Source organism: Monodon monoceros, unplaced genomic scaffold (assembly GCF_005190385.1).
Source record: "Monodon monoceros isolate NGI ecotype Baffin Bay Population unplaced genomic scaffold, NGI_Narwhal_1 Super_Scaffold_3, whole genome shotgun sequence".
NCBI lineage: Eukaryota > Metazoa > Chordata > Mammalia > Artiodactyla > Monodontidae > Monodon > Monodon monoceros.
This window is the reverse complement of record NW_021703780.1, coordinates 20286068-20305200: the sequence shown is the minus strand read 5'-3', so window position 1 is coordinate 20305200 and position 19133 is coordinate 20286068. Positions and strand designations below refer to the sequence as shown.

Genomic DNA, 19133 nt, shown 5'->3' with positions numbered 1-19133 from the left:
CTTATGCATTTTGGGACATTGACTCTACTACATGTGGACCTGAAATCACTTTCCTGCACATGACAGTTAGAATGTTTTATTGTTATGTCAGAAATCAGTCCCTGAAGATTTCCGAAAGACCCATTTTATTGTTAAGCAGAGGGAGAATTTTCACTGTCTTGTATAATACTGTTTATGTAAGAGAAATACATGATAATTTGCAGAGGTATGGATTAAGTAAAGCGTTCTATCCAGAAAACAACAAAATAAAACATAGCCAAAATTAATTCTAATATGAACTTTTTTGGCAACTCAGCAATTATGGTAGTTGAGGTAGAGAATGTATCTATCTTTCTATCTATGGTTATAAATTAAATCCTAGATTTATATTTATTTTTAATATTAAAACATTTATTTAGCACCTTCTATGTATGAAGCACAGTGGAACGAGATCACAGTGATGGACAGATAGCTTGAAGTGGACAAAGGTATAAAGTTTTTAGGTTGTGCTTATGCTATAGCTAAAGAATGATCACTAGTTAATATATGTAGCAAATAGTAATGGAATAATAGGGGCCTCCAGAGGTTAACTAGTTTACCCATCTGTATTTTAGCCGAAACAGTGCCTAAACCATCCATCCCACATGGCTGAGCATTTCTGGATCATTAAAGTGCTCTCCCAGGAAAAAAGATTTCCCAGCTTTTCACAGTTGTTACTCTAATGCATGGGATCAGTACTACTTTCTTTGGCCTAAAGTCTGTGATTAATAGAACTAACTGTTAAGCAGCTTTACACACAAACCACTCTTTATATCAAAATTGCTATAAAAATAAGAAATACCATATATATAGTAAGTAGCTGACCATTGTGGGGAAAAATGTTCCCCAATGGAAGTATGTATTTCTAAGACTTCAGTTTCATTGAAGTTTAGCATGGACATGTGTCAGCCCTGAAAGCAGTTCCTGTTATTATAATGGCTTTTAATTAGTAGCTATTGATTTTTGCTTTAGGCTTAAGTATTTCCTATGGCTAGCTTTACATTTTAATAATTTTTAAAAAGGCAATTTACATAGCTGATTCAAAAGTAATAAAAAAAGCCCTTATTGTTTTTTTTTTCCCCCAGTTACTTGGACATAGGAGAAATCAAGAAAAGACCGATGGAAGTTGTGAATACAGAGGTAATGCAAATAATAGTAACAGTGCTGCTTTGTGTTTCTTATGTTATGTCTTAGAGATTTGGAAGACATTCTAATTGAGATAAATTGTCTAATGTATATAAACAGGACATTAGATGTTTTAAGGCAAAGATAACCCTTTCTGTGGATCATTATCAGAAACAGACCGAGTAGGTGTCCTCAGATGTGTAGGACTAGACACAACATGCTCTTATTCTCCCATTTTCTAGCTGCGTGTTCTCTGGTTGAAACCCATAGGGATTTTCCCTGTCAAGTGAGAAGAGATTCTGAGCACCGTGATACCAACCTTTGCCAAAACTACATCCCCTGTCCTGACTTGCGTCTGACAGTCCAATGTCTGAAATGGCCGGGATCACTCTGACTGGCCCTGAGGCTTTCAAAGGAGCCTGTTAAGACTTCCTGTGATATCAGGAAAACACCTCCATGTTAACTGCATTAAAGTTCACTTGAGCGTGGTCACCAGAAGCTTGCATGAAGACTGGCAATGAGTCTTGTGACATAGATATTCATTCCACTATGCTCCACATAGCATCTGGATCCCTAGTGGAATTGTCTCTAGTGGGTATTCTATAGGATGTATTCCTTAGTTTATGGATGAAAAAATAGATTAAAAACAAAATTAAGGCAACAGCCTTAAACGTCCCAGTGAGACAGGGAAAATGATAGTTAAACCCAGATTGGGATTCTGTTCACCAGCCAGACTTGCCCTCCTCCCATTTGGACCCCACAGAGTCAAGTGCTCCCAGTGGGTGTGTCCTGCCAGTGAAGAAATGACGAACAGGAAAGGAGTTTTTCCTCATTTGTAGTGCAGAGCCCCAGGGAGACCCCTCAGCTCTGGCCATTTCCTCTCGTGCTGGGTTTATGCCCAACAGGAACAAATGGGTCCCTCTAGGAAAAAAAAATAAAACTACGTAAGAAAAAATTTTAATTGTGCGGTATTTTTAATAACGCGACGTTAAATTCATCATTCAAATAATTTGTGGGAAAACGTGGTAATCCCAGACATTATTTAAAATATTATTGTTTGTATTTTTGATTTTCAGTGTATGAAAAGTTGATAATGTATGAAAGTGATAAGATTTATAGCTTAACGTAGACAAAAATATAAATTTTTCAGGTGGTGCTTATGTTACAGGTAAAGAATGACTGCTAGTTAGTATCTGTAACAAGTAGTAAGAAAAGACATTAGTGTATTAGTTCTGGATATAATATTGTTTGAAGGACACACAATCGCTTGAAGTAAGCTATCAATACCTTTCTTGAAGTTAGTGACTGAAGCCAAATTTCTGCAGTAGGATTTGAAATGTGTGAATTCCAAAAAAATTACGAGTGTATATTTACTCTGGATTCCAGTGTCTTTGATGAAGACATTGGGTCTGGCAAATTGCAAGAGGTGTGCAAAAAATTTTTGGAATATACTTAAAAAAAAAAAGATTGGGCTTCCCTGGTGGCGCAGTGGTTGAGAGTCCACCTGCCGATGCAGGGGACACAGGTTTGTGCCCCGGTCTGGGAGGATCCCACATGCCGCAGAGCGGCTGGGCCCGTGAGCCATGGCCGCTGAGCCTGCGCGTCAGGAGCCTGTGCTCCGCAATGGGAGAGGCCACAACAGTGAGAGGCCCGAGTACCGCAAAAAAAAAAAAAAAAAAAAAAAAAGATTATCCTTAACGAAAGAAGCATTCACAAGGACTCTAGTGAATTTAATTTGCTAATTGTTCTTCCGCTTTGGAGCAGTAACTATTGATTTCTCTCTACTTGGGGCCTGTGCACGGGCCACACCGACAAGGCTCTGATTTATGAATGCACGTCTTACATGTGACAAATCCACCCCTTATCTCCAACTAGAAGACAGCATCTCTCCCTCTTCTAGAACACTGTATCTCTCGCACTTTACTTCTTACTGGTGATTCCTGCCCCTTCTCATTTGCTCTAACTGCATGGATCCTGCTGTAGCCTTTCATTTCTTCTCAGTTCTTTCCCTCGCAGTCTTCCAAAGGGGGTCATTTTGGGGATGCAGAGCAGGTGGGAGGAGGTGGTGAGAAACTGTTCTGTTTGTCCGTGACCTTCAGCACTTTCCCTCATCCACCCAAGCCCCACTCTCCCACTTTTGTCCCCCTCAACCTTCCCTCCCAGCCTAGATAGCAGTGTGTTTACTTCCCTCACTTTGCATTTCCAGTCTTTTCCTTTTCGGCCGTGCGGCGTGGCATGCAGAATCTTAGCTCCCCAACCAGGCATCAAACCTGTGCCCCTTGCAGTGGAAGTGAGGAGTCCTAACCACTGGGCCAGGGAAGTCCCTTGCATTTCCAGTCTTGATGTTCAACACAGACACCTTCCTCCCCAAAGTCCACACCATGACCACACGCAAAGCCTGCTTTGAACAAGGGGACCCCTGTTTTCATTGCCAGCAAGGGAGAGTTTTGGGTTCCGGGCATCCCAAAGAGGAACCCTGAATGCATTTTCCCATAGAGATATCACTTTTTCTGTTGGTTCTGCAGTCTTCTTGATGCTGTTTTAGGTGGAGCACAAGTCAGAAAGGCTTTTGTAGGCTGAGCTGAGAACCTCACTTTTGTGTGTGTAGTTCTTACTGGGCAGAAATACCTCTCTCTTTTTCACAAGTGCTTAACCATCAGACTTTTAGAATTCCACAAGTTTATAAGATAGAGGACAATCTATGTTCAAAATTTGAGAACAAACTTGACAGACACTGGCCTTTCACAATATTATAGATTCTATTTTCTTTTTTTTTTTGCGCGGTACGCGGGCCTCTCACTGTTGTGGCCTCTCCCATTGCGGACCACAGGCTCCGGACGCGCAGGCTCAGGGGCCATGACTCACGGGCCCAGCGGCTCCGCGGCATGTGGGATCCTCCTGGACCGGGGCACAAACCTGTGTCCCCTTCATTGGCAGGCGGACTCTCAACCACTGCACCACCAGGGAAGCCCCAGATTCTGTTTTCTTGATCTAAGGTGGTGATTTCCTTTCAACATTTGTGTCTACTGAGAAAAGAGTGCCCACCTGGTAAAATACTGTTGATGTCTGCTATTCTTTGGAGGAAGATAACACATCTTTCTCCCAATCACAGAAATAATTTTGAAGTGGGAACATGAATACATAGAATTAGAGAGTTTAGAGTTGTTTCAGAGAAGAAGTTTCAATGCAGTAGTAGCACAAACCATGTCTATTCAAAGATGTTTCAATACGAAGAGTTAGTAAAATTACCTATTCATCAAAACTGGGGACATTCCCCTCAAATCTGACGTATTTCATATTGTTTAAGTTTTCAGTGTTGGGGTTACCTAATGAAAGCCACCACATTGAGGTAGATGATTCAATTTTTCTAATTGCTTGAAGCATATTAATTCTGATTATTCACAATGCACGTTATAACAGAAGGACTTTTGCCGTTTGTTGGGGTTTTGTAGGACGTGTGGCGTTGGGTCCCGCAGCTGTGGCTAGGTTTTCGCATGTGGTAGGAAACCCAGCCAGTGGGTGCTGGGGGTCAGCAGCATTCCTTTCGTCCTCCTGGAGCACCCCCCGCCCAAGTCCATAATACAGTTTACTTGTTCTTTAGACAGTTAATAGTTTAGACGCAGTGGTATCCACTTGCTGACTGCAGGTCACGTAACGAGAATGGGCATGTCATCTTGACGTTCCAGGTTCTGCTGTGGTTTCTGTCATTGCCCTTCTGTGCCATGAAACTCATCTTTGAAGAAACACTGAAAGGACAGCTAGTCCTATTCCTCTTCTTCTTTGTAGCCATGTCAGCAGGACAGACAAAGGCAGAACTCTAATGCATCTGTTCCACTAACCTGAAAGAAGTACGTCGTCTTATGTGGCCAACACTTTTTGCAGCAGGAGGAAGGGGGAGGGGAAGCGGAGGAAAGACAGAGAAGAAAAAGGAGATGGGAGAAAGAAAAGCAAAATGGTGACTGTGGTTTGCACCTGCTCCAAAGTTGGGCTGCTCTGTGGGCTCTGAGCCCTTCCTTACCTCTCGACACCAGGTCTTGCTTTTAATAACATCCAGATAAAGAGACCTTCTAGGCCCCCCCTTGGACTCCTGCCTCTATTCCCCAGTCATTGTGTTGGGCTATATTTTCATCTTTCTTCCCGCTTTCCCTGCATTGGTGGTGTTTTTGTTTTGTTTTTTTTTTGCGGTATGCGGGCCTCTCACTGTTGTGGTCTCTCCCGTCACGGAGCACAGGCTCCGGACGCACAGGCTCAGCGACCACGGCTCACGGGCCCAGCCGCTCCTCGGCACGTGGGATCTTCCCGGACCGGGGCACGAACCCGCATCCCCTGCATCGGCAGGCGGACTCACAACCACTGTGCCACCAGGGGAGCCCCTGGTGGTGGATTTAACAAAGACAGTGCTCTCATCTTCTGACCTTGGTAGTTCATCTCCTTATTTTTGTCTTCCCAGTGCTCTCTCTGCTTCCTTTCCCCGCTCCTCTCTGCCCAGTCTCAGATCTCGTTCTATGTTTCTATGTTCCAAGTCCACTCACCAGCTTCTTCCTTTCCTCTTCAGGGAAGCCGTCTATGGAGCCCTCTGTCCTCATGCACTGGGGGCCTCTGATCCGCATGTGGGATACCTTTCCTCTTGCTTACCAGCCCACATTATGCTGTTACCCTTTCCCTTTAACTGAAGGAGGGTCTTCTTATTTTTCTGCTTTATCCACTTTGCTTTCACATGATTGAACACCCGTACTGTGCAGCATGGTAGGCAGAGAGCAGGGGAGCAAAATGAACAAGACATGTATAACCTCTCACCTCCAGGAATTTACAGTCTTGCTGAAAAGACAGATATACGAAAATCTCCAGTACTGCATAATAAGCGATTCAGTTTGGTAGGGGTTCAACTCCATTTGTGTCGAGCTGTTTATTTCAAGTGCTTTTGACTTTATCAGGTGGCAACAAAGCCATCGGTGAGCTCTTCAAAGGGAAGCTTCCTTCTCCTTTGACCTAGAGTTGTAGATGTTGCTGATCGGCTGATCAGCTCTTCCCTGTCTCATCCATGTAGTGAATCCTTTAGATTATGACATTCTTTAACACTTATTTAGAGAGCAAAATCTGTTTCACTGTGTAAGAGGCCTTGGATAGGGCCATTCTGGACAGAGGAGACAAGCAGACAGCTTGGCTACATAGCACTTAGGATGCGCTGGGAGCTGTGAGTCACCAGGTATAAAATGAGTACTTCCCCTCTCTTTTAGGAGTTTGGAGTCCAGGGGAGAAGACAGGGAAGTAAACCAACTATTATTATCCAGGGCACATGTGCTGGGCTAGAGGGATGCTTGGAGGACTGAAGAAGGGTAGATGGGATTAGGTTTATGGGTCAGTCAGTTTTGAAAAGATTTAAAATATAACAGAATCTTTTATTTTTGGCCCATTTCTCTTAGATTAAGGTTTTGAGAATGTCCCTTTCTACTCCTTGATTAAGGAAGATTATTTAATACTTGTATCTGTGTGAAGATCAAAGCCTGTCTCTGACAGAGTGAAAATCAGCTGGATGGAGAAGCAACAAAGGCAGCCTTGTCACTAGTCAGGCTTGGAGGACAGACACATAGCAGGCCAGCTGAAAGTTAGGCCAGCTGCAAAGTTATCATAGAACACTGCTCCTCCCAGTTTTGCAGCAGCTGTAAGATGCCATAAGGGCCTCCCTTTCAGTGATGAATGCTTACTTGCGGCTGACACTCCAGACCTGCTTTGCTGTTCTCATATTTTATCGGTCATCTTTATTTTTTATTTTTATTTTTTGGCCACGCCGCACAGCTTGTGGGATCTTAGTTCCCCGACCAGGGATCGAACCTGGGCCACGGCAGTGAAAGCGTGGAATCCTAACCGCTGGACCACCAGGGAATTCCCTACTGGACATCTTTAGTTGCTAAATCACCCTCACCTCAGAACAACCCCTAGTTAACCCCCGCATCTAATTTCACCTCAAAACTGCAGTCGCTCCAGAACTGAATCGGCTTCCCTTAGACCCTCCTTGGAATCCTTCAACGAGAGCCCAAACCTTACAAAAGATGATTCCCTCCTCCGTCTTTCTCAGCGTCATTTTGTGCTTTCTCTGAGTGCCATCCCTCGCTGCACCAAATCAGTAAATCTGATTTTGTCTGACTACAAACTTGCTCCTGTTGCTGGTAGCCATCAGCTGATTAGGCTTTAACACATGTGTCAGAGCTGCCTGTTAGACTGTACGTCCCTCGGAGGTCTGCTAATTCTGTAGAGTACCTAGCATTGATAGGCTGGTAGTCATTTTAATTCTCTATAGTGTTGAATGTTCCTTATCATAGTTGAGGGAGACATCTGTCTCAAGCGTGCCTGGTGATTCTGCATTTCACATATGGGTGGGATGTCTCAAATAATTTAGAAGTCTTCATGGCCACTATCTATCTAGCTTTTGTTTCAGGGATAAAATTAGTTCAGTTAAACCTTTGTGTGATTCATTTATTGTCTCTACTAGAATTTGGAGCTATATTAAATGAATGTTATTCGTTTAACATGGATTTATTGCGTGACTGCTATGTGCCAGCCATTGTGCTTGTCACCTGAGAACCAAATAACATGGCCCCTGTCCTCATGGGGTTGACTACTCTTTAGCCTTCCTTGCCTGCCATGCCTTACTCTTAACTCTACCAACATTGATCTTTGTTGTAGAACTTGTAGGTTTCTTTGGCTCAAAAGCCCACATTTTAAGGGCTAAACAGTTTTTGAACTTTCTCAATAATGGGTCAGGAAATAATGGGACTAATTTTTGAGGAGCAATAAACTCCTAATTTTTGGAAAATTTGTTCCATTTTCCTGGAGTTATAAACACCTAAGCTGCTAGTTGTAACCTGAATAATGGCTGGAGGTGTCCATCTCCTATGGTCGAGATAAAATTGGCTTGAACCTCCATTACTTAGCCTTTGGAATGTCCTACATTCTTCCCAAGACTTCTGTGAATTCCTGCGGGGATTATTACCTCATGCTCACCTCTTTGCCTGAGCTTCTGCTTCCAAAGTATTAGCTGAGTTCATGGACTGTCTTGTTCCTCTACAGGTTGTATTTGTTTAAGGCCCCACCAACTCAGAGGTGAAATCCTCTCATTGATGTACACACAGATACCCCGTTCCCACAGGTTTGTGTGTGGTGAAATTTACCAATGGTTTGTAGAAATGAAGTGGGTTTTATAGGTAATCTAGAAGTGCCAACAACTCAGAACTTAATATCAGACTTCCTCATTCTTAAAAATAGCTTGGTCTTATATGCCAGTTCAGGTTCTAGTCTTTGACCTTGCTTCTTGACCTCCTCTTTATTTTTTTCCCTCTGCCATTCTCTTCTCTGTTCTACTCCCACTCCAGTTTCTTTTCTTTCTTTTTCTTTTCTTTTTCATAAATTTATTTATTTATGGCTGCATTGGGTCTTCACTGCTGCGCGCAGGCTTTCTCTAGTTGTGGTGAGCGGGGGCTACTCTTCGTTATGGTGCGCGGGCTTCTTTTTGCAGTGGCTTCTCTTGTTGTGGAGCACAGGCTGTAGGCACACGGGCTTCAGTAGTTGTGGCATGCAGGCTCAGTAGTTGTGGCTCGTGGACTCTAGAGCTCAGGCTCAGTAGTTGTGGTGCACGGGCTTAGTTGCTCTGTGGCATGTGGGATCTTCCCGGACCAGGGATTGAACCCATGTCCCCTGCATTGGCAGGTGGATTCTTAACCACTGTGCCACCAAGGAATTCCCGAGCTGCTGTCTTAAAAATAAATCTTCAAATTAAAATCCAAAGACACTAATGAATGTCTTCCCAAGGAGTGGAAGCTTCCTCGTTGGATAAACATCATATTGGATCCTCTTGAATACACCTCTCTCAGTTTAGATTTTCATTTATGGAGAATTTGGATAACTGTTGTTTCTTCTTAATGGGGTAGAGTATTGTAGGAGTACCTTGGAGGGGAGGAAAGAATGGAAGTGAGTTTTTGAAACCTCAGAACTTGGCCTGGTCTGAAAAGTTTGTGGGAACATGGGTTGTACTTCTGGTCAGTCACCCAGTGAATGTCTTTAAGATTTTGAATATTATTATCAAAACTTCACATTTCAGTTTAATCATTAGGCACCATCTCCAGTGAAACATACTATGAGATTTGCTACTTAAAGGCTTTGGGTTGGGAATGGATTTCTAGACATTAAATTGGGTGTAATTATTAACCTTACTGCAGGAAGGCATGGGGCTCTGTGGTTTCACTAACTAATCTTTAGCCTGGGAATTCTGAGTTCAAAGGGGGAACTACAAAATAGTTAAACTCCTAAATATTTGTTTCTCTAACTTGGGGAAAGATTTCCAGATTATGTTAGTCAAGTTTACTAATTTATCGAAGAATCAAAGAAAATGAAACCCACTTTTGTGAGTTCTTCCAACAATAATTGAAGCCCCTTTCCAATCTTTTATTTTACACCTTTCCCCCATCTCTCTAATGTATCTGCTAAGTGAGAAGCATTCTTTTAAGGACAGCCAGTTCACGTCAGTGGTCATGGTGATTCCAAGGTGTCTATGACCTTGCCAAGGCTCTAGGAAGACAGAGTTCTCTGTTGAAGAACAAAACTGGCCATATTTCATTTTCCTTTCTTCTTTTCAAAAAATATTTATTTATTTATTTATTTTATTTTTGGCCGTGTCGGGTCTTAGTTGCGGCACATGGGATCTTCATTGCGGCATGCAGGATCCTCCGTTGTGGTGCGAGGGCTCTGTAGTTGCGGCACGTGGGTTTAGTTGCCCCGCGGCATGTGGGATCTTAGTTCCCTGACCAGGGATTGAACTCACGTCCCCTGCATTGGAAGGCGGATTCTTAACCACTGGACCGCCAGGAATTCCCTCATTTTTCTTTCACGCTTTCTTGTCTTTTCACTTTTCTCAGTATTGAACTGTGTGTGTGTGTGTGTGTGTGTGTGTGTGTGTATGTGTGTGAACAAGAGGAAGAAAGAGAGAAGTGTTTATGTCAACCTGGAAAATATTGGTCTAATGAAAAATATCCATTAATAACCCTATTCAGCTCTGATCAAAAGCTAAAAGACGGGTGATTTTAGTTTCTCCATTAACATGTGCCATGGCATTTGTTCCAAATATCTTGCATTTTCTATTTGGCATTTAGACATGATTTTAGAATGTCTGTGAAATTGGAAGATGTGCACATTAGGGTATGTATATCTTTTCTATTTATAGTAATAAGCTGTTCTAAGCAAAGACAGACATTTAATAAACAGTTATAAAATAATTATCGGGGCTTCCCTGGTGGCGCAGTGGTTGAGAGTCCGCCTTCCAATGCAGGGGACGCGGGTTCGTGCCCTGGTCCGGGAAGATCCCACGTGCGGCAGAGCAGCTGGGCCCGTGAGCCATGGCCGCTGAGCCTGCGCGTCTGGAGCCTGTGCTCCGCAACGGGAGAGGCCACAACAGTGAGAGGCCCCGCGTACCGCAAAAAAAAAAAAATTATCTACCTTTTAAGAAAAAATAGAAAAAGTATCTAATAAAATAAATTGCTAGCTAATTATGTGTGTTTAAAAATATCACTAAATCTAAGTATTGAACTATTCTCAGTACGACATTTCATTGGCCCCACTAAAATAAAGCCCTTTTGGCAACACCAACAGAACTTCTTGTTCGTACAGTACATGAGATTTGGAAAGACAGAAGATGAAATTTTAGGCATATTTAGTATGACCTGAAGTTCTGCCAAGGTATACCAAGCTTTTCATTAATGGATACTGTGCATCTACTAGAAAATCAATACTTAGGTTCACATTTTAGGATAATTTTTAGAATGAGCTTATTGCATTTTCTTGTGAGTCAAAGGGACAATTCATGATGGAAGTATGATTATTTCCACATGATAGGAATAATAGGAAAATGTGACCAAATAGCAAAGTATAGTCAAGGAAGACAAATTATGCTCAACCATTTATTGAATGCTGCTCATGTATGATTTCACAGTTTCTTGAGAATATTTATCCAGAGCCTGCTGAATGCCAGGCAGTGGGCTAGATTCTAGCCACACAGATATAAAAAGACACTGAGTATGTGCCAATCAGAAATTACAACAAGGTAATTGTTGTTAGAGGACGCTGAAAAGAGTTTTCAAAGAAACGCTATGTGAAAAAGTGTAAAAGATGGGAAAAATAATACCAGAGATTGTTAATCCAAGGGGAGAGAATTTTTTATTTAGACCTAATTAATAATTGGCTTCAATGCTTATAAAGAATATGGTGACTAGGTCTTCTCCATCATAACTGGGTACCGAAAAGGGGAAAAAAAATTAAGCTGTGGTGTGAAGTTTGAAGAATTTCAGTCAGATTGAAAGAAAGCTTTAAAAAACTTGGTTAAGACTACTAAGCATTTATTGAAAGAAAGTGTCGTATCTTCTTTTCATCTGTTTTAAAATATAAATCCATTCCTTTGACTTGCATATTTCAGCTGCATACCAAAATGGCAGAGGTGAATTGAGGTTTCCCTCTAACGTCAGGTTTTGTGGGTTAGGTTGCTGTCAGAGTCTTCCTGGGAAGCCCGGAAGGACTCCTTCCCAGGTTGTCATCACAGCCCCTCATGGAGGGAGCAGTGTGCGGGAGGAAACTGCCCAGGTAACTGGCAGCAATCCGTGCTGGTACCTTCCGCTGTGATTTCTCAAGTTGCAGAGAGTTCTTCTGTGTAAATAAGCAGGCGGTGCTGTGATTTGCTGGTACTTCCAGTCAGAATTTTTAAAAAGCAACAAAATTTGAAGGCACACCATGAAAGTAAAGGGTTTGGAGAATATTCCTGTTTTGGAATGTGGTTTTTGTATTTGGAACTGTAGCGTAGCCTCCTTGACAGATACAGCAACCATCTAAAGAGATGTTTCAGTTTTTTTTCCCCGCACATTGTACATTCAGAAAAGAAAACCCAAGAGAGTGAGGTGTTAAAGGAATAAGGGAAGTGAAACTCAAAGGAATCAGTAATAATAAACAAGCATATAAGGTCATCTATGATGATGCATTCATTTTTTATTAGGATATAGAAACAGTTTAAATTATATTTCTCTTTAATTAAGAACAGATTTGTGTGTGTGCGCTGTGGAGTAATCTTAAATGCCTAACTTGTGGAAACTTGGTTTCAGAGATCCAGAGTAGCACAGAGCAGCAATAAATCCTTAGACTGTTCCTCGTGGAACAGCATGGTGAGAACACCATGCTAATGAAGGCAGGGACTTGGACTGGGACCCCATGGGACTCTCAGTTCTACTAGGTCCCTGGCCCCAGACTGTCCCCCAAACATCTAGCTGTCCTCTCAAGTGCGGCATTGTTTAAGGCATAGGTGAGAATGTATGTGAAATTCAGCTTACATCTATCACCGTATTGGAGAACAACTAAAAAGGTCCGTGTCCCACAGGTAGTAGGCTGATAATCTTATCTTTGTGTCCAAAATAAAACATATTTCTGTGTCCTTCAAAATGGATGCATGGAGGCATTTTTTAAAGGTAGGGCAATTTATTTACATTTGGTTTATTTCAGCCTGAAGTATAAAGGTGGTGTGCTTTAGTATCTAGCTTGGTCAACAATGAAAATTCCCATTTATTATTGTGAAAGACTCCTTTTTAAGCAGCCAGCCAGATCAAGCTCAGATGTCATCCCATGATTACATAGTTTGGATGTTTGGTTTGTTGAAATAAGGTTGATTTCAGCCCACCTGTTAGCTGGGGACAAAACTAAGTGGTAAGGGCCTGTGGGAGAGTGAAAACTAAATGGACTTGGTATATTTGCAATGTCTAATGTTTAACCTGGGACATTTCTCTCTAGGAAATTTCTAGTGGCAGCCAGTCCATGCTGCTTTGTGGTTTTTCCTCACCTTCTGGCAGTATTTTTGAGTTTCAAAGATTTATGAACCTCCATGGCCATCTTGCTATTTCAAATTATACAACCTAATGTAACTGGGCTGCCAACTTCTGGCAATATTTATAAAAGAAGTCATCTAATATTACCCAAGTTCCATTTTGTAACTTATATGGTGATTGATAAAACTCCATAGTCACAGCTTGTTTTTCTAGAAGTGAACAGATAGCTCAATTTCCTGTACTATGAGTTTTGCATCAGCCTGTGTGCTGTGGGATCTCCCACAGCTGGTTTTTAAAAGCTGGGTTAAAGGGACTTCCCTAGTGGTGCAGTGGTTAAGAGTCCGCCTGCCAATGCAGGAGACACGGGTTTGAGCCCTGGTCTGGGAGGATCCCACATGCCGCAGGGCAACTGAGCCCACGCGCCACAGCTGCTGAGCCTGTGCTCTAGAGCCTGTGAGCCACAACTACTGAGCCCACGTGCTACAATTACTGAAGCTCGCTTGCCTAGAGCCTGTGCTCTGCAACAAGAGAAGCTACTGCAATGAGAAACCCACGCACCGCAACAAGGAGTAGCCCCCGCTTGCTGCAACTAGAGAAAGCCCGCATGCAGCAATGAAGACCCAACGCAGCCAAAAATAAATTAAAAAAAAAAAAAGCTGGATTGAAAAAGTGATTTGAGAACTTCCCTGGTGGTCCAGTGGTTAGGACTCCACGCTTCCACTGCAGGGGCATGGGTTCGACCCCTGGTCCGGGAACTAAGATCCCATATGCTGTGAGGCGTGGCCAAAACAACAACAAAACCAAAAAACCCCCAAAGCAAAAACAACAACAAAAGATTTGAAATATCAATTTAAAAATTACAAATATATATATTTACTATAGCATAGAGATTTTTTTAGTATGGATTTTGCAGTGTAGCTGTTTCTCATGAACTCTCAATTGGCTAATATTTAAATTAGTCAAATAGTATATGGAAGTTGGATTGAATTAACTTTTCTCTAGCTGGTACTTCTTCTAATCAGGTTGCTATTCCCTTATGTTATTCATGTTTCAATTATTTTATCAATAATATTGATTAACTTTGTCTGACTCTTCTTACCTATTATATAAACATGTATACATGGATATGTATATAATGAAGTATAGGCATAGGCAATGTGATTTGTCATTGGGATTTTTCAGCATTTTTACTTAGTGACTCTTATTTATTCCTAAACTCTCTTCCTCTCTTCCACTTCCCTAATTCACTTGCTTATATAGAACCATATTCAAATTGTAATTCTCTGTTTATGAATTCCCTTTGCTCTAGCTTATGGTGTCAAGTTAGTGGAGTTGTGTGCATCAGATTTGGTGCCAAGAGAATCTGTCCAATGCTTATTATAAATGAAATTATCCTAGAAAGACAATCTTGGTTAGATATCTGCATTTTAATGTGTAGCAATGTCAGTTTAGCTTGTGTCCCAGACACCATGGGATTATTCTGAGTATATAGACAGAATTATAGAATCATAATGGCAGTACTCCATCTAAGTGATCCTAAATGATTATAGAAGAAGGCTTTGTTGTGGTATGTGGAGAAGGGGAGTCTGGCAATGGGGTGCTCTGTGTTTCTGTTATTATTTTAGACCTTCTTGCATGTGGCAGGGTTTGGAGCTTAACAGAATGACACACACTAAACTTCCAGCGCTGTTCTGATAGTTAGAGCTCAATTAATGGAAATTATGCCTCATTGCTACTGATGTTAACAAGAGCCCTGTGGTAAGTGAAATAAGAGATGGATCACTGACATTGTATTGGCTGCATTTACTGGCTATGTCCCAAAGGAGAAAATGTAAATGTAAATGGTTGATGGAGTACAAAACCCTCTACGGATGCTAGGTGATACTTATCACTCCTTCTGACTGGGATGACCATAGATTAGATGTTTAATAAATGGTTGAGATTATTATTATATAAATACATGAAAGAGGAAATACATTAGTAAATAAAGTAGCATACAGTAAACTTGGGCGTGAGACTGAATCTTGGAGTTGTTCTTCAAATATTGAGAGTTTACATAATTTCACAAAGACTGAGATATATAGAGAGTGAAAAATATACACTTGACTTAGTTGGGATATTGTCGGGAAGAAAAAGAAAATATCTGTGTCTTATTTTAGTGGAAAAGGAATTTTAAAAAATATATTGGATATCCTTTAAAACCTCTGGTAGAGCTGCAGAACTGAGCTCAGAGAATGAGGGAATTGAAGTAACTAGAATCCAGACCACATTGTGCCACAGGACCAGGCCGTTAAGGATGGTACTGCCACCACCATGATCAATGGAGACATTTCAGCTTCTCAGGCCACTGCCCCAAACCTTTCACAGTAGATGTGGTAAACACTACCCCTAGAAACTGGGCTTCATTGCTACTGATGGTACCACTTTTACCTTCTCTGCTTTGTTGTGTCACTGGAACTGGTGTTAAAGCTCTGGATGGGGCTGCTGGGCCAAGCAAAGGTCATGTTCTGATGGTTTAGCTTACGGTAGGGCTGATAAAGTGGACATCGGCCTTTTTAACCTTCTGTGACTAGTGGTAGGATCTGCTTCTCCCCAAGCTTCATGTGATGGGAACTCTATTCTTATGGAAGATGCATTCAGATGCCGGAAAGCCAAATCTGACAAGTATTTATTACATATCTTTCTGCCAAAATCAATGCTAACGTTTCTGATACCTCTGAAGACATACTCATCCTCTTCCTCAGAAGGAGGTTACATTACCCATTGTCACCTTAGTTATTGTATCTTGTTCCAAGTCAGGATCTCTGGGTGATGTCTATTCTTTTTCTAGTTCTGCTGCTGTCCCAACTCAATATTTTGATATAAATGTAATTATTATTACCTCCTATAAGTCAATGAGATGGGGGGGAGGATATTAGTTATAGACAATATCCAAGATATACAAGACATCACAAGAAAGGAAATAGGGTATTTCTTCAGAGAATCATGAGACTAGAGATAGTATTCATGATTTCCTTTTCTACCCTCCTTCCTACCTTTAATTAACATTGGTTTGGCCAAAAAGTTCATTCGGGTTTTTCTGTACCATCTGATGGAAAAACCCGAACGAACTTTTTGACCAACCCATACTTCATCTGCTTAGCATTCTTAATTGGTTGGGTGGCTCACATGTTTGTTCTGGAGGGATCTGAGCTGTTGGTAGTGTTGTCAATATGGGATTGCTGATGTTTTCCATTAACATCATTGTTTTTAAGAAACTATGAATTATATATAACCTACAAAAGAGAAACCATAGCTACAGTTTGTAGAACAATAAAATTAACATCTGTGTACTACATTCAGCTTAAGAAACAGAGCAGAACAAATATAGTTAAAGCCCCTATGTCTCTCCTTAGTCCCATTTCTTGCTTCTTCCCAAAATGTAAGCACTATCTTGAATTTTATATTTATTATCTCACTGCCTTTTGTTTTTCTTAATAGTTGTGCTACATATATATGTAATCCTAAACAATATGTAGTTAAGTTTGGAACTTAGGTAAATGGAATCATACTCTATGCGTTCTTTTGCAACCTGCTTGTTTTGCTCAGCATTATTTGTGGTATTCATTCATGTTGTGGGGAGTTGTATCTCTTTCATTCACCTTGCAGCACTGTATTCCATTTTATAAATATACTACTATTTATTCATTCTCCAATGGATAACATTTGGATTATTTCTAATCGTTCCTCCTTCTTTCTTTTTTGTATTACTATTGAAAATATTTGGGGCATATCTCAGTTCATAAACACAAGGGTTTCTCCCTAAGAGATATATTGAGAGTTTGTGCCCAAGAGCCAATGTCTGTTCATTCCTCAGTGGGCTGAGTATTTTACTCCCCCCCAGGGCATACTTCTCTGGTGAATGGTTTCAGGTCTCATTGAAAGGACTTTGAGGAAGACTCAAAAGTTTTTATTTGTGATATTAGGATATAGGATCGTTTGGCAAGGGCCAGGCCTCAGGTATCAGGATACCTTCTGGGGCTGTGAGGTCTGATAATTGACTGTGGGCTATGACAACTGGAAGTTTGAGTCAGGCTTCTGTTTACAAGATCTGGAGATTTTTGTTATAGAAATCAAGTAGTGAGTCGCACAACTCTTTTAATCTTAGAAGTCCCAAGATCATTCAGGCAGCATTATAGGGCCTTACAGGTCAGTTTATTGTGGTTACGACATTGACTCTGCTGCCTCTTACGGTTACTCTGCCTGCTTTGTCTCTGGAGATGAAGTGCTGCTTTTTCCTTCTGCCACCCCAACAATCCTGATACCCCGCTGGAACCAGAGAGCCCACTTAAAATGCAGCATCTTCTATGCACCAGCGCACTTTCAGAGTGGCTGGAGCAATGTTCCTCACCCATGGGTTCCTCAAGGCCTTGTTGAAGGGAGGGTGTTTGGGATCCTTCTTTGAGTCACATAGGTAGGAGATTAGTGGCCGAAGCGCTCATGAAATTCTACTCCAAGATTTCTGTCTCCTGAAGTCTTTGGCTGCTTCCTTCCTTGGAGTCACTTAACTAATTTCTGTAAAGGGCAGGCAGTAAATACCTTAGGCTTTTGGGTCATATAGTCACTGCTGTAAGTACTCAACTCTGCTGTTGTAGAATGAAAGCAGCTCTTGGCAGCTCGTGAGTGGTGGCTGTGCTCCAGAGAACAAGCAGAATGTGGCCCATGGGCAATAATTTGCCGACCTTGGCTCTGAATTATATGGAAGAAAATTTGGCATCTTAACTTCTTTATTGAGGACCACCACTAAGTCCCAGGTTCGGTTTTTTTTTTTTTTTTTTTTTTGCGGTACGCGGGCCTCTCACCGTTGTGACCTCTCCCGTTGCGGAGCACAGGCTCCGGACGCGCAGGCTCAGCGGCCATGGTTCACAGGCCCAGCCTTTCCGCGGCATGCGGGATCTTCCCGGACCAGGGCACGAACCCGTGTCCCCTGCATCGGCAGGCGGACTCTCAACCACTGCGCCAACAGGGAAGCCCTAAGTCCCAGTTTTAATAAACTAGCTAAGCAAAAATTCAGGGCTATTTCTAGCTGCTCAAGATAGTATATTGTGTCCAGTCTTTGGCAAGTACACCCATGGTGATAAAAGGTGATACCTCATCCAGTGTTAGTCTCAACGATTCTTCAGTGAACACAGTATCTGGGACTGTGAAGTTATTAAAATATTTTTTTTCACTAAATGTGCTTCAAAATTACTGTACCCCAATGAGCAATCCCCATAAACTAGAAGTCAGTTTTGTTTGCAAGGGCTGTCTTCCCTGCTCTATACTTGGTTTCTTCCTTTGTTTCTTCAGAGAATGGTACTACTTACCCATCTTGTTTTGAGAGTCAAAAACCTCACTCATCCTCAGTGTGTAGTTAATCACTTCCATCAGTTTTAACTCTCAAGTATCTGAAATTCATCCATTTCTCTCCACTTCTACCCCCACTATCATAATTCAAGCTACTATCGTATCTTGCCCAGTTTTCCTTGGTAGTCTCCCACCTCGTCTTATACTCGTTCTGTTTCTTCTGCATTCTGTTTTCTCTTTTATTTCAACCAGAATATTGAAACACAGATTTGATTATGTTACCATGGGGTTTAAAACCCTTCAGTGACTTCCCATTACTCCTAGCATAGAGATAAATTCCTTAACTTACCCTCTTAGGCCTTATGCCAGTGCTTTTCAGACTTCAGGTTGTGACCCTTTAGTACATTGAAAATCAATTTAGTTGTGACAAATACATACAAAGATAGAATAGACGATAGTAGATTGCATGATAAGTAGTGAAGGTAACTCCTGTTTTGTGAAACTGATTTTGATTGAGTGTGTGTGCATGTGAATTAAGTTGCAGTGTAAGATGTATTCCTTTCTTTGAGTGGTGGTCAATAAAAGTCTGAAGGATATTGTCTTACGTGTTCTTGTACCTTCATATACTTCCAGATCCACTCTTCCAACACTTTCTTTTGCTCTTTTCTCTTTACCTTGCCACTCTCCATCAAGAGGTAGAGTCTAATTTTTCTTCCCGTGAACCTGGATGGGACTTTGGCTTGCCTGGGAGAATAGGATGCAACAGAAGTGACGTTGCATGACTACTGGCCTTCCTTCAGACCATGGTGTACCCAT

At 41.6% G+C, this 19133-nt stretch overlaps 1 protein-coding gene across 1 annotated transcript in view; it reads left to right on the top strand.

Moving 5' to 3' along the window:
* The window catches only part of DCDC2 (doublecortin domain containing 2), a 152940-nt gene that overhangs the window by 4363 nt on the left and 129444 nt on the right, over nucleotides 1–19133 (top strand). The window contains exon 3 of the mRNA XM_029243996.1: nucleotides 1104–1158. Within this exon, the coding sequence (XP_029099829.1) occupies nucleotides 1104–1158 (55 nt within the window). The remainder of the gene's footprint in view (nucleotides 1–1103; nucleotides 1159–19133) is intronic.